Source organism: Mobula birostris, chromosome 20, assembly GCF_030028105.1.
Source record: "Mobula birostris isolate sMobBir1 chromosome 20, sMobBir1.hap1, whole genome shotgun sequence".
Taxonomy (NCBI): Eukaryota; Metazoa; Chordata; class Chondrichthyes; order Myliobatiformes; family Myliobatidae; genus Mobula; species Mobula birostris.
In genome coordinates this window covers 24,980,913-24,997,749 of record NC_092389.1, presented here as the reverse complement: position 1 = coordinate 24,997,749, position 16,837 = coordinate 24,980,913, and the positions used below count along the sequence as shown (strand labels likewise).

The 16,837-nt window shown below is 38.9% G+C and overlaps 1 protein-coding gene across 1 annotated transcript in view; it reads left to right on the top strand.

Annotated features, from left to right (window-relative positions):
- nrgnb (neurogranin (protein kinase C substrate, RC3) b) overlaps window positions 1-16,837 on the top strand; it is a 66,733-nt gene that overhangs the window by 14,533 nt on the left and 35,363 nt on the right. The window contains exons 3-6 of the mRNA XM_072238358.1: window positions 4,960-5,043; window positions 6,873-6,959; window positions 12,694-13,212; window positions 16,107-16,625. Of these exons, the coding sequence (XP_072094459.1) occupies window positions 4,960-5,043; window positions 6,873-6,959; window positions 12,694-13,212; window positions 16,107-16,625 (1,209 nt within the window). The remainder of the gene's footprint in view (window positions 1-4,959; window positions 5,044-6,872; window positions 6,960-12,693; window positions 13,213-16,106; window positions 16,626-16,837) is intronic.

Below are 16,837 nucleotides of genomic sequence, written 5' to 3'. Positions count from 1 at the left end.
AAATTGCATCTGCTGTTGACCTGTTGTGGCGATAGGCAAATTGCAATGGGTCCAGGTCTTTGCTGGGGCAGGAGATCAGTCTAGTCATGACCAGCCTCTCGAAGCATTTCATCACTGTAGATGTGAGTGCTACAGAATGATAGTCATTAAGGCATGCTACCTGACCTGCTGAGTTTCTCCAGCATATTGTTTGTGATGATTGATTTCAAGTTGGAAATTTGATATTAAGACTTGCTGAGTGCAATGAGCCCTCAGGTGGAAGATGAGATGCTGTTCCTCAGGCCCTCATTGTAACAGTACAAGGGGTCATAGGGAGAATGGGCGGGGTTCTTCCAGGTGAAGCAGCAATTCACTTGCACTTCTTTCATTCAGTGTTCACAATGGCCTCCTCTACACTGAAGAAACATGCTTTGGGCAGTTGCTTTATGGAGTGACCACTGGTGATTATACCCTGAGCTTTTGCAGCCTGTCACTCTAATTCATCACTTCACTCCCAATTAGACATTCCAAGCATGTTCTGCAATCTAGCTACTATATCATATTTCACAGATAAAGGAGGTTAGTTTGACCTAACTGCCCCTGAATTACCACACTCACCTGTCAGAGATATTTGCTTTATTCCACCTGTCCACTCCCCACCTACTCTGTCTAAAAGTAACTTGTTTTCTCTCTTTCCCAGTCCCAATGTACTGCCCTGGACCTGAAACATTAACTGATCTTCTTTCCACAGATGCTGCCTGATCTGCTGAGAGTTTACCATATTTTCTTTCAGGTTTCTAGCATCTTTTAAAATTTTCATTTAGGTAAGATTTTGCATTTGAGATTAGTTCACCTATACTTTTCCACATGATAATAGCCAGCCAAAGGTACAACCAGTGATCAGTATATGTATTTAAGAGCATCCAAGTTAAGTAGTAGGAAACAGTTGATGCATGCTTGTAATCAGTAGGTGTAGTGCCTTATGTCAGGTGCACCATGTAACTCCTATCTCGAGTTTTGGCAATTAACAATTTTTCCTCACTATGTAACTTTAAGCAATCCTGTGGCATTGTCTGGAAATCTTAGTGCTTCTTAATGCCCACAAAATTTGAGCATAACTTTACAGGAATGAGATGTAAAAGTATGCCTAGAGTGCTCAGTTATTATGTCCTTATTAATCTTGAAATAGCATTGAAGCATTATGATCAAGGAAGAATTTCTGTAGTGTAAAATCAAAGGCCTTAAATGTGAATAAAATTAGCATCAGTCTATGGTAGGACTATTGTTCAGAGCAGGGTGTCTTTCACAGAACATTTTCTCCATTGTAATATGGAATATTAAACTGCATTTCCAGTCAAACAATACAGTGGCATTCTGCTGCTTAAGGGACCTGTTTGGTTTGTAGCTCGTAATTCCTATTTGCTTTGGTTGAAATGGTTTTTAATGATCGTTCGTTCTCCACCATTTGTAGGAAGTTCCTTATTATGTTTTCAATTTGATTACAAGGTCTGGATACTGAGTGCCACTTATAAACTATAAATCTGTTTGATTGAAATTAGGTTCTTGGAACTGTCAGATTTGAATCTCAATTCATTTTTCTCATCTGATCCCCCCAATCCAGATTATACAGTACTCCTGCACAGAGTAAGGCAAGCAGAAATGTCACAAAACATAAAAATTCTGAAATTGAAAAGGTTTTTCAGACTTCCCTCTGCAATGCGAATCTCACCATGTGCAGAATAATTGGCGTAAACTGCATCCTAACACTCTGTGTGCCAACGTAGGGTACGTTGGGTAATTCTACCAGCCTGGTCTATGCACACCTGATACAGCACTAGAATAAAATAATAACTATCATTTAATTTCAGCGAATTTGATTCGCAGTTGATTTAATTAATTTGTAATATGAAGCTCCAATGATTTTCATTCCAAACTTGTTTAGGAAGATAAACTTAAAATGACTGCAATTGGGTAGATGAAATCATGAAATGCAAAATAGACTTAGATACATTACCTAACTCTGAAGTGTAAAAATAATCAAGTTACACATTTCATGGCAAAGCATTATAATCTATTGATCTAATTGTGTAGCAAATGCAATTCCACGAAGGAATCATATAATTCCATTTGGGAATACTAAAACAGAGAGAGACCTGGCAAAATAAATTTGGCAGGATCAGTTTGGAAGGTGATTGAGCAACTATAAGGGACATTTGGCTTTTGAATAAGAGCATTGATTACTGAACTGATAAACTTCTAAAAACTTCTAGCCTGTTTAGATCTCAGGTGACGTGTTGCACACAAGTTAAATGTAATGAATGATTCAAGACCTTGAAGGTACAGAAGGTTTAGCAAAGTAATAGCTGCCGGGGAGAGGGGCATTATTTATGTGGAGAAATTAAAAAAGGTGGTATTGTTCACCTTCAGGCAAAATAATTTGGGGAAAACTATATAGAATTAGTGAAAATTATGTAGGCATTTGTTAGACAATAGAGAATACTGTTTTCTCTGGCATGTAAACTAGTAATGCAACTAAACAAAAAAAAAATTAAAGAAAAAATGAGAAATTTCTTCACAAGGAAGATATTGCATTGTGGAATATAGTACCTGAAAACATGTTGGAATCTTGTCTATGAGAACTTACCATAGTAGTTGGACTTAATTGAAGAAAACTATTTGTTGTAAAGTCCTTGACAGCTAACTGGAAGATGTGACAGAATGCAGAGATTTTTGATATGCGTCAGGAGAAGCTAGTGGGGTATGAGTAGAGAGTCCTTTACCAGAGCAGTCTGAAAACGGTCCTGAAGCAGCAATGTGCAGAGGCAGCATTTGATTTGAATATGAAGAGTCAATCATAAGGCCATTTGTGCAGTGCCGCAAGAAATTGAATATCCTTATATATGCACTTATAGTCAATGAATGCACCCTGATCACTTGACAGTAACTTCTTTAAGTTAAATCAGGGTTGAAATCTGACTTAGAAATGATCACACACACTCACACACACACACAAACACACACACACACACACACACACACACAGAAAACCCTCAAAGTCTCACCTTCCCTTCTCACTGTTTGCACACATTGCCACCAAGTCAAGCATGGTCTAAATGACCTAAATATTTAGCAAGATGTTCTCTAACATAGTTCCCTTCCTCTTGCAGGAGAATCTGTCACACATTTTTCACCATGAGCACAGAATTAACTAGAGACAAGAATGACCCAGGTACTAAAACCCCTGGAGAACAGGGTTCTAGGCAATACTGCAGCAGCTTTCAGAGAGTTTGTGGGAGTAATGACACTAGCACTATTGAAGATGAAGGCATGTTTGTGCATAATCCTCAAGAACACATTTCCCATTATTGTATGCTCTCTTTCAATTTCCAAGCTGTATTTGGAATAAGCTTTCCATCTTGTTTACCTCCTTTCCTCTGACCCAATGATACTCCTGTGCTTTCCTGTTTTTTTTTTGACACCCAGAAATCTGCTGTCTGACCAGTAGGTGGTTGTAGAACAGAAAATGAGTAGAATCAGGTGTGGGAGGAACTGAGAAATGGGCTCAGTCCTGGAAGTGGGGTTGAGTAAGTGGAGGATCTGATGTCTGAACCATGTCACCAACAGAGGGAAGCTTTTTGATCCAGGAGAAACAAAAGAAAATCTGCAGATGCTGGAAATCCAAGCAAAGCACACAAAATGATGGAGGAACTCAGCAAGCCAGGCAGCATTTATGGAAAAAAGTATAGTCAATGTTTCGGGCCAAGACCCTTCATCAGGACATGGTCTCGGTCCAAAACGTCGACTGTACTCTTTTCCATAGATGCTGCCTGGCCTGCTGAGTCCCTCCATCACTTTGTGTGTGTTGATCCTGGAGAAGCCTTTTTTTGAGATCTTATGGTGGGAGATAATGGAAAATTATGTAAAGTAGTCCCAGTCATGTTACCTCACAAATAATGGTGTCATGACAAGTAACTTACCAACTGTTGGGTTTGCTGAGGCTTAAGAAACCCAGCCTCTGAGGAAGGGTCCCTGAGCTGAATATTAATCAGTTTAGCTTTTCACAGATGTTGCTTGACTGATGAATTTTATTTTTGAATAGATTTGTTCTTGTTTCAGACTCTAACATCAGCACTTTTATTTACAGTATTTTCCTGAAATCCAATCTTTCTTGGTGAGAAAGTTAATTGAATTGGTTCCATCCCGATTAGAATGGTTAAACTGCAAGGCCATCTCCTGGGTTTGGGTTACCTTATCCTCCCCCTGTATTGTCCACAAAAACTCAGAATTAGCAGGCTGCTTTCACAGTTTGCTCAGAATTAATCTCGTTTGCCCACATCTAATCCCACGCATTTATCCATATTAAAATTCTCCATCTCAGAATATAGTTTGCGTTTTAGAATTTTCAAACAACTCATTCAGGAATTTGTCCTATTAAGTTCAAGCTAGGAGTAGAAATCAAGGTAATGCAGTATAAATAAGGAAAGAGAAGCCAGTGGGTATGCAGTGTACAACAGATCTTCTCACAAAGCAAATGAGATTATTGTAGTAGCTAAAATGTTAAATGTTAGTCTTTCCAAGAAAGGATAATACATCTTTTACACAGCTGATTAAGTTTCAGGCCCATTGGAGCACCTAAATTAGCCACTGCAATACTTATGTATAGTTGGAGGTACCATCCTATGGATAAATAATGCAGTGTTAGATTCTCCCTCAAGTGCATCCATAGATTTGGAGAAAATAAAAGGTTTATGAACTCTTAAAGCTAACCTTCTATCCTTTATTAAATATCATAATATGTTTTGAGGTATTTCTGAACAATGAGTCTGTACAACGACATAGCAATTTATTCTTATTTTCTTAAGGCTGTAAGTAATAATTAACATTCACTTAATCAGACAGATTGTAATGAATTGTTCTTCAGAAAACATAACTAATTTGTAAGCTATATAATCAGAATAATTATCCACTTTCTTTTTGCAGAAAAAACAAACACCCATACCTGTAAATGAACCAAAATCTGCTCCTGTGACAATTGATACAGCACAACAGGAGAAAGGCGTTTCGGTAGGTGACCCAGGTTCAATTATCTGTATTCATAAGAGAACATTTCTTACTTCTATTTTCAGATTGTAGGAAAAAGGTAAATAAAATCCAATGGAAAGCAAAAAAAGGCTATAGATGCTGGGAATTGTAAATAAAAAATATGCTGGAAATACTGAGCAGGTCAGGCAGCATCTGTGGAAAGAAAAGCAAAGTTTTTCATCTTTTCATTAGAATGCTTCTAACCTGTTGAGTGTGTCCAGCATTTACTGTTTCTATGTGAAAGCCATTATTAACTTAGTTTTGACTAAGGTTGATAGATGTTGACAAAATCTAAATTGCAGTCTTTCAGTTCACAGTATCAGAAGTGAAAGATCACAGTGTGGATCTCAGCCCACAATGAGCTGACTATTGACCACAGGAGAAGGAAGCCGGAGGTCCGTGAGTCAGTCCTCATCAGGGGACCAAGGTGGAGAGTGTTATCATTAAATTCCTCACCATTATCATTTTAGAGGATCTTTTCTGGGTCCAGCATGTAAGTGTCACCACAAAAAAGGCACGGCAGCACCTCTACTTTCTTGGAAGTTTGCAAAGATTCAGCGTGACATCTAAAACTTTGACAAACTTCAATAGACGCACGGTGGAGAGTATATTGTCTTGATTACTTCATGGCCTGGTATGGAAACACCAATGCCCTTGAATGAAAAAGTAGTGGATATTGTCCAGTCCATCACAGGTAAAACTCTCACCAGCACTGAGCGTATCTTTAAAGAGCACAGCATAGGAAAGCAGCATCAATCGTCACAGACCCCCACCATGCTCTCTTCTCGCTGCTGCAATCAGGAAGGAGGTACAGGACACTCAATTCCCATGCCACCTGTTTCAGGAATAGTTATTACCCTTCAACCATCAGGCTCCTGAACCAGAGTGGATAACTTCACTCACCCCAGCAAAGAACTCATTCCACAGCCTATGGGCTTACTTTCAAGGACTCTACAACTTGCGTTCTCAATATTTATTATTATTTCATTTTTTTTTTCTTTTCTGTATTTGCACAATTTGTTTTCTTTTGCACATTGATTGTTTGTCTATCTTTGTGTGCGGTTTTTCATTGATTCCATTGTGTTTCTTTGTATTTACTGTGAATCTCAGGGTAGTATATAGTGACTTGTATGTAGTTTGATAATAACTTTACTTTGAACTGGGGAACAGTAAAGAGGTAGACATTAGATAATGCCAAATTTGAGGATATGCAAACTTGGAGTCTAAAGAAGAAATCTGAGTGATATATTGGGTGTTGGAGTTTGAATAATAATGATGCAAGGAGGTAGTGATGATAGGAAGCACAAGGGATAGGCATTCAGAAGAGGAGATGATTAATGAATGATGTAGTTGGATGTTGAGACTGATCAATAGTATACTGCAGGTACCAGTGTTAGGAGCTCTGTTGTTCATAATATAAATTAATAACTTGGATGAAACTGTAGATGAGTAAGTTAGTAAGTTTGCAGATGATGCAAAGTTTTAAATATACACTAAAAATGAACCTGTGATCTCTCAATCTTTGTACCTCATCATGACCTGTGCACTTTATTTATCGAGCAGTGCTGCAGTTTCTGTGTAACTGTATACTATATTCTGCCTTCGATTTTGTTATCCTTTTGTACTACCTTGATGTTCTTACTGTATGTATTGAATGATCTGTCTGGTTGGCATGCAAAACAGAAGCATTTCATCATATCTTATTGCGTGACAATGATAAACCAATTACCAATTAGGCTACATGAAAGATGGTTTATATATGCAACTTTTTGTTATTATATTACTAATTATTACCCTCTTGTTTTATACAGGGCCAGGCACGGGGTTTCGAGAAAGTACGAAAAATATGCGTAACGAAACCATCTATTTCCAAAGAAACTGTTCCTGTGATGCAACAGGTAAAGGACAAAGTTTACAAAGCAAGAAGAACATATACTGCTCTTTCAATGAACTTTAATGAAAAATAATATTAGACTTGTCTATACTAGTATTGATCAGATGTTATTGGGGTGATCATTTGCAAATCTACAGCAGGTAAGTCCTTAATTGAGTTATTGAATGGAAACCATAGTGCGAGCCCAGTCTCAGCAGAGTGCTGGACTGTGACTCTATGAAGTACAACAGGGCAAAGCAAACCCAAATGCTCTCAGATTGGGAAATCTACTACTCCACCTCTCTCAAGTTAACAAGATAGATCTAAAACAGAATCAATGAATGAGAGAAATCAACGGCTAGGTGAAGGTTAAGTCATGCTTTCTCCTAGGTGTGTTTGTGTTTGTGTACATATGGGTGCCTGTTTAGACAGCTAACTTTTAAAATTCTTCTAATTATTTTATATAGAGACACAGAGCACTACAGCACAGAAACAGGTCCTTTGGCCCATCCAGCACGTACCAGCCTGATCCTCTGTCCAGTCACGTCTACCTGCATCCTAAACATAGCCCTCTATGCCCCTCTCATCCATGTACCTATCCAAATTTCTCTTAAATGTCACAATTTACTTCATATCTACTACTTTCAATGATGGCTTGTTCCACATTTGCACCACTCCCTGAGTGAAGAAGACCCCCTCAGATTCCTCTTAAATATTTCACATTTTGCTTTAGAACTATAACCTCTCGTTCTCATCGCAATCATCCTGAGGGGGAAAAGGCCTGCAAGTCTTCTATAACCCTCATAATTTTGTATACCTCTATGAGATCTCCCCTCATTCTCCTCCACTCCAGATGTTTAGCATTCTTTAAAAAAAAACACCTCCTGAGTGATTTTGAATGTATGAATGTCAAAGGTTCATGATGGTGACAGCTTTGTTGATGAGAAGAATGGGAGTAAGGCCTTGCTTGCTGTCAAAGTCACTGTGTTTGCATAGCCATCCAATAGTGCTGTGAGGGGACCTGGGCTTCCCTGGGTCATGTTTTAAGAATAGGAACTACAGAGGAATGAAGAGATGTGGGAATTCAAGAACATAATGCAATGAAAGTTCTGACCTGAAAAATGGATTTTTTTTTATCAGAAATGCTGCTTGGCTGGCTGAATTCATCCAGCATTTCTCTTTCTGTTATGTAAATTATCTACTAGTAAACTGGTAGTAAAAACAACTAGAAAGCAAATGGAATGTCAGTCTTTATTTTAAAGAAGTCAGCTTGTAAAAGGGAAGATGTGGGCTTCAGTTGTGCAGAGCCCCTATTGAGCTGCAGCTGGAATATTGTCTTTTGGCCACAGCACCTCAGGCCTTAGAATGGCACATATTCATCAGAATGAAATTAGCCCTTAGAGGTTAATATAGTTCAGTGCTAAAGCAGGTAAATAGAGTTGGAAGTGCAGTGCAGACCATAATCTAATTGAACTGTGGATTTGGCATGAGCAGGATAATGGTAATTTCCTTTCCCTGTGCTAATAGAAACAAAACAAAGAGTAGTGTGTGTCATGTTCTGTAACTTCAAAACATTAAACTAATTCAAATGAAGATATGGGAGTCTGAACTGTGAGTAACTTCATATGTACTTTAAGTGAGGTGCACGCACATCATGTGATAGTATGCAATTCACAAATGAATTTTTAAATATTTAAATGAAGAATGCTTAATCAAATATACACGCATGCACACACACACACACACACACACACACACACACACACACTTACAGAGTAATACTGAAAATAATAAACATTCCTCCCTGCTTAGCTATGAGCTCCAACTCAATAGAGAATGCATCTCAACTATATACACAGTATATTATGTAATACAACTACCATATACAAACATCCACAGCATAGTAAATTTTAAATTGTCCCATTCAAATCTAAACATTTAATCGCTGTGGGAGTTTTCTTACTCTTGTGGGGTAGTGTCTTTCCTGACAAGGGGGATTCCTCTGCTTGACAGGTGAGACTTGTGGTTGTGAAACAATATCAGGTTCTGGGGCCTCCTTCATCATGGTTGTAGGAGTTGGCTCTGAGACTGCAAGAAGTGGTTCTGATAGCTCTGGGCACCTTTCTTTCCTTCCTTTTTCTTCTAGCTTGTGCATCTTGATCTTGGGAAGGTCCATTTAGTTCATTGGAGTATTCTCTCATTCTCATCGATGCAGTTATAAAGAAGGCAAGACAGAGACTATACTTCGTTAGGAGTTTGAAGAGATGTGGTATGTCAACAAATACACTCAAAAACTTCTATAGATGTACCGTGGACAGCATTCTGACAGGCTGCATCACTGTCTGGTATGAGGGGGGTTGCTACTGCACAGGACCGAAAGAAGCTGCAGAGGGTTGTAAATTTAGTTGGCTCCATCTTGGGTACTAGCCTACAAAGTACCCAGGACATCTTCAGGGAGCGGTGTCTCAGAAAGGCAGCTTCCATTATTAAGGACCTCCAGCACCCAGGGCATGTCCTTTTCTCACTGTTACCGTCAGGTAGGAGGTACAGAAGCCTGAAGGCACAGACTCAGCGATTCAGGAACAGCTTCTTCTCCTCTGCCATCTGATTCCTAAATGGACATTGAATCCTTGAACACCACCTCACTTTTTTAATATATATAATTTCTGTTTTTTGCACAAATTTTAATCTATTCAATATACGTATACTGTAATTGATTTACTTATTATTATTTTTATTTTATTTTCTTTCTTCTATATTATGTATTGACTTGAACTGCTGCTGCTAAGTTAACAAATTTCATGATACGTGCCGGTGATAATAAACCTGATTCAGATTAATCTGTCTATTGCTCCCTTTACGATCTGATCTCTCTCCTTGGTTTCCACATCCACAACATCATCTGATGAATCCTCTGCTTTCATACCTCCATTGACTCCTTTCTTTTTGGCCTTACATTCCTGCAGCTGGGCTTTGGTCTTTGCATCTACTTTTACAGGCAGCTTTTTGTCTTCCACTTGAAATTCATGTGATAGCCTTCATACACGCAGTGGAGGTCCTGGTTCTTTATATTCACAAAAGCCGAATACTTGTAACTTTCCTGAAGCTCCTTGAACTCTTTTGTAATTTAAAACCAAGCCACATTTCACAAGTAACTGCCTAATTAACATATCAGAAGCTCTTTCGGATATACTGCCTACAAATACTTTTGTAGTTGGACTATTAATTTCGTCACTTTCAATATCCCTCTGAGCAGCATGAATCTTCCTCAGAGATAAATCTCCTATCAAGTTGTAGTTGTCTCAGCCAATCATGGAGTCACAATGCTGGTCCTTCTATTTTAACCACATGCAACCTCAATGTGGCTTGTTGGTTGTTGCATTTTACTGTTACAAATTTCATTCCCACTGGAGTTATCTTTTCTCCAGTACAAGTTCTTAGTTGGATATCTGAAGGCTTCAGTTTAGTATCTTTGAAATGCCGCTCAAACTCATTTTTGTGGAATGACTGAAACTGTTAAACCAGTGTCCAAATCCATTTTAATTAATATGCTATTCACTCACTGCATAAGCCATATTGCTGGTCTATTGTTAAATTTCATACTGTAAATCTCAAGGCTACATAGTCCTGTGTCACCTTCATCATTATCAGATTTTTCATCAGCAGTGTGCAGGTTAGTACTCTTTTTGAAACTGCAATTTGACTTTTTAACTTTTTCTCTTCCTTGTGTAGTCCATTTATTTTTGTCTTTTTGACATGCTGTCAACATGCAAACATCTTTTGTTCCCTATTTTGTTGCATTTTCTGCAAGTTTTGCCTTTAAATCTGCAATTATCTGATGTATGTGATCCCCTGTCACAATGGTAGCACAATTTGTTTGGCCAGGTGGGCCTCATCTATACGCTGCAATTTTATTCACACTCACTTTCATTCTTGACTGCATCTCAATTTCATCTCTGTCTGCTGTTTCCAATGAAACAGTGATTTCAACTGTCTTTTAAATTTAAGTTGTGCTTCAGTTAGGAGCCATTTTTGAATGCTCTCTTGTGAGATTCCACAAACCGAACGATCTCTCAGTACATCATTAAGCCTATCATTGAACTGACAGTCCCTTCAATTCAGCCATATACACCGAAATGGACTCCCCTTCTTTTTGATTCTGCTTATGAAACCTAAATTGTTCTGTAATTAACAATAGCTTTGGTTCTCAATGTTCCTGCATCAGTTTGATAATATTAGCAAAGCTGATTTCGGATGGTTTGGTTAGAGCAGTTCAACTTTGAAGCAAACTGTATGCCTTCAAACCCAATGCACTCAGCAAAATTGGTACTCATTTCTCATTGGCTATTTCATTTGCTTCAAAATATTGTTCAATTAGCTCAGTATGCATGAGCCTGTTCCCTGTTGTGTAATCAAATCATCAATCTTCCTGATGTTGCCAGCCACTTCTGATTTTGTTTTATGATTATTCACACTTGGTACTCACACTACATGAACCAGAGGATTCTTCCGTTTTCTGTCTTTTTTAAAAAAGCATGATTATGAACACATGTGGCGCTGCTTTTTAAAAAAATCCGAAAGTCTCTGCAGGTGCTGCACTGTTTTTTTCACTCAAGGTTCCTCATTGCAATTAAACAGGTTGGTAGTCGTATCAGGTTTGTTTTAAAAATACCTCGTCACCAATGTTATGTTTTGTAACTTCAAAACATTAAATTAACTCAAAGGATGACATGGGAGTCCAAATGTAAGTTTAACTTTGTGTTTACTGTAAGGGAGGCATGCGCTTCTCATGTGGCTGTGTGATGACGTATGCACTTTATTATTTATACATATATCTGCAGTGAATTATTTAAATAAACACAAATGCTGAATCGAACTATGAGGGGTGATTGATAAGTTCATGGCCTAAGGTAGAAGGAGTCAATTTTAGAAAACCTAGCACATTTATTTTTCAACATACTCCCCTCCTACATTTCCACATTTAGTCCAGCGGTCGTGGAGCATATGGATCTTGGACTTCCAGAAAGTGTCCACAGATGGGTGATTGATAAGTTTGTGGCCTAAGATAGAAGGAGATGAGTTATACAGCTCTCGTTACATGCATGTGTAGGTCAACTCTTTGAGTGATTGTGCAGAAAGTTTGAAGTTAATAACTCATCAGGGGTGATTGATAAGTTCGTGGCCTAAGGTAGAAGGAGATGAGTTATATATATAAAATACACACACACACACGCACACACACACACACACACACACACACACACACACACACACACACACACACACACACATGTTTACTCAAATATTACTGAAAGCAATAAATACACAACAGTGTGTGCCTCTAATTTGCTGCCAGGATGGTGGTGGAATCAGTGGAGGTGGTTGTGAGGCTCTTAGGTAGCCAAACTAATATACTGAGAATGGATGGTATAGACCATGTGCAGGCAGAAAGGATTAATCTCATCAGCTTAACTAGATTAACATAATATCGTGGGCTGAATACTCAGTTCTTGTGATGTATTTTCTATGTCCCATGTTCTATGTACAGTAAATGTTAGGAGTAAGGTTTCTAATTTTATTTCCCATTGCAAATAATTAATTATTTTTCCCACTGAAGCTATAGTTGTTGATAAACTCAGACTAACAGAAGTCCAAATAATATTGTTGCTAAGAGCTGGAGTTGATCTGATAGCTAAGTAAATTTTACAATGAAAATAAATTGTACAAGACTGGAAGTAATAAATGACTTGTTTTTGTAGGATGAGGAATGGCTCTCAAAGCAGCCAGGAGTAAGTGGATTGACTGATGAAACAATTTCAAGACTTACAGAACCCAAGAAAGATCAATTGGAAGAGAAATCCCAAGTGTTCAGAGAGGCAGCTCCAGAACAAGGTCCTTTGGATGACACAGACTCGAAAGCACCAGTGGAAGCCATAATGGAAGATAGCACTTCGCAGATAACAGGAGCAGATACAGGAGAAGATTTGTTAGAAGGTGCTCATACTCAGGTGACTGGCGGTTCTCCAACAGCAAGTTCTTTGGAGATGACTGACATTCAAGAAATCTCAGCAACATCAGAACAAAGACAAGTGGAAGGCACTGCATCTGGAGTTATTGCAGCAACACCAGGCAAAATTCTCTTGGAAAAACCTGCCTACTTAATGGTGGTAACACCATCCGAAAAAGCGTCTGAGGAAGATACAGCTCCTCAAATGATTACAACAGCATCAGCAGATGACCAAGAAGAGAAAATTCAGTCCATCGATGAGCTACCTACGGTAAGTAACAGTTTAGTTTGCCATTCAAGCAATGATAATATTCCTTTACAAGCATTCTTTCAACTTTTTAAGATTCTGAGCTAGAAAAAACATGATTTTTAAACATGTTTTTTTAAAAAACATGATCATGTCTTTCCTTCAGAAGAACACGTGTGGCACTGCTTTTTTAAAAAATCCGACAGTCTCTGCAGGTGCTGCACTGTTTTTTTCACTCAAGGTTCCTCATTGCAATTAAACAGGTTGGTAGTCGTATCGGGTTTGTTTTAAAAATACCTCGTCACCAATGTTATGTTTTGTAACTTCAAAACATTAAATTAACTCAAAGGATGACATGGGAGTCCAAATGTAAGTTTAACTTTGTGTTTACTGTAAGGGAGGCATGCGCTTCTCATGTGGCTGTGTGATGACATATGCACTTTATGTATTTATACATATATCTGCAGTGAATTATTTAAATAAACACAAATGCTTAATCGAACTATGAGGGGTGATTGATAAGTTCATGGCCTAAGGTAGAAGGAGTCAATTTTAGAAAACCTAGCACATTTATTTTTCAACGTAGTCCCCTCCTACATTTCCACATTTAGTCCAGCGGTCGTGGAGCATACGGATCTTGGACCTCTAGAAAGTGTCCACAACAGGGGTGATTGATAAGTTCAATAAGTTCGTAGCCTAAGGTAGAAGGAGATGAGTTATACAGCTCTTGTTACATGCACATGCAGTTCAACTCTTTGAGTGATTGTGCAGAAAGTTTGAAGTTAATAACTCATCAGGGGTGATTGATAAGTTCGTGGCCTAAGGTAGAAGGAGATGAGTTATATATATAATACACACACACACACACACACACACACACATGTTTACTCAAATATTACTGAAAGCAATAAATATACAACAGTGTGTGCCTCTAATTTGCTGCCAGGATGGTGGTGGAATCAGTGGAGGCGGTTGTGAGGCTCTTAGGTAGCCAAACTAATATGCTGAGAATGGAGGGTATAGACCATATGCAGGCAGAAAGGATTAATCTCATCAGTTTAACTAGTTTAACATAATACAGGTTTCCCCCACCATCCGAAGGGAGAGCGTTCCTATGAAATGGTTCGTAAGCCGAAATGTCATAAAGCGAAGAAGCAATTACCATTTATTTATATGGGAAAATTTTGTGAGCGTTCGCAGACCCAAAAATAACCTACCAAATCATGCCAAACAACACGTAAAACCTAAAATAACGGTAACACATAGTAAAAGCAGGAATGATATGATAAATACACTGCCTATATAAAGTAGAAATACTTTTCCACAATCATTGCCTGAACTGTTCTCCGTAGCGAAAATCTCACGCAAGCGCAGTCGGCAGAAAATCTCACACAAGTGCTCTCGGCAAAAACACGCGCAAGTGCTCTCCAGTAACCTTTAAGCTATGAAGCTGCCAAATCATACCAAATATCACGTAAAAATACACAGCCTATATAAAGTAGAAATAATGTACGTACAGTGTAGTATCACTTACGGGAATCGGGAAGACAGCGCCAAGCACACGATGGTGTGTTAGACTGAGTCGTCGGAGTTTGGGTGGTGCAGTGGCCCCCCACCCTCCGGGCTGCTGAGCGATACATTGCCGCGAAGAACGCAGGGGTCCAGCGGTAGCAGGGAGGTACACAGCACATCTTTAAGAAAAAAGCCGAAACAAGCATGCTAATTAATTAGGTGCAGCCCGTAATTGTCGGCCCAGATCAGTGCGATTTCCGATTGCATCGTCTCTGATCTGGGCCAATAATTACATGTCAGCGGCACCTAATTAATTAGCATTTTTATTTCAGCTTTTTTCTTAAAGATGTGCTGTGTGCCCCCCGGCTAGCTTTGCATTCTCCGCGAATCGGTATCTGTCCGTGGCCTGGGGGTTGGGGTGGTGGGACACTGGGGTGTCATCTTGTCGCCTATTTCCATTAGAGCAGGCAGCTCATCTTCTCCTATCTCTGCCCGCCTCGATGTTGAAGGTTGAGGTTCATCGTCTGCTGTGGCTGATGTGGAAGGCTTGCTTGACTGCTGAGCCTTGCACATTTTTCTATCATACAGTTCTTTGTAAGCACTCAAACCATCCTGCAAATATCCCCTAAACCAACGTATCCTTTCAAAATTAAAGTCGTACTTTATCATTACTCATTCAGTTTCGGTTGTTATCCTTTTTTCTTCCAATTGCATCAGCTCATCATCTGTCAGTTCTTGGTGATGGGATGCCAAAACCTCTTCAACATCATGTTCGTCAGCTTTCACAAGCCAAACTCACGTTGTCCTTACTTCGTTCACCATGATCAAAACGCTTAATTATGTCTAGTTTTACCGTAAGTGTAACACTCTTACGAGCTCTTTCAGGCTTTTCCGATACCATAGAACTCATCTTGCAAACGGCTGCTCACAGGCACGTGTTAAAGCAATGCAGTTCCGAATCCGGGGGAGAGCAGCTGCTCGGGGCGCGCTGCCTTTTATCGCGCGCTGAATTTTTTTTTCGTAACAGTGAAAACACCTTCTGAAAGCGAAAACAGGGTACTAATGTAGGTCTTTCGTAACAGTGAGGTTTCGTAAAGTGAACGTTCGAAAAGCGGGGGACACCTGTATTGTGGGCTGAATGCTCAGTTCTTGTGATGTATTTTTCTATGTCCCATGTTCTATGTACAGTAAATGTTAGGAGTAAGGTTTCTGATTTTATTTCCCATTGCAAATAATTAATTATTTTTCCCACTGAAGCTATAGTTGTTTATAAACTCAGACTAACAGAAGTCGAAATAAGTGTCATTATTGTTGCTAAGAGCTGGAGTTGATCTGATAGCTAAGTAAATTTTACAATGAAAATAAATTGTACAAGACTGGAAGTAATAAATGACTTGTTTTTGCAGGATGAGGAATGGCTCTCAAAGCAGCCAGGAGGAAGTGGATTAACTGATGAAACAACTTCAAGACTTACAGAACCCAAGAAAGATCAATTGGAAGAGGAATACCAAGTGTTCAGAGAGGCAGCTCCAGAACAAGGTCCTTTAGATGACACAGACTCGAAAGCACCAGTGGAAGCCATAGTGGAAGATACTACTTGGCAGAAAACAGGAGCAGATACAGGAGAAGGTTTGTTAGAAGGTGCTCATACGCAGGTGACTGGTGGTACTCCAACAGCAAGTTCTTTGGAGATGACTGACATTCAAGAAATCTCAGCAACATTAGAACAAGGACAAATGGAAGGCACTGCATCTGGAGTTATTGCAGCAACATCAGAGAAAATTCTCTTGGAAAAACCTGCCTACTTAATGGTGATAACACCATCCGAAAAAGCGTCTGAGGAAGATACAGCTCCTCAAATGATTACAACAGCATCAGCAGATGACCAAGAAGAGAAAATTCAGTCCATCGAGGAGCTACCTATGGTAAGTAACAGTTTAGTTTATCATTCAAGCAATGATAATATTCTTTTACAAGCATTCTTTCAATTTTTAAGATTCTGAGCTAGAAATTTCTTGAGGCAACATATAATTATGATGGAATTGAAAATTACATTAATTTGGAACAGAGCCATTTTGTACATTTCTGAGAACATTGTTAGTCCTTGGGAAATTTGTCTCTTTTTTTAGACCATAAG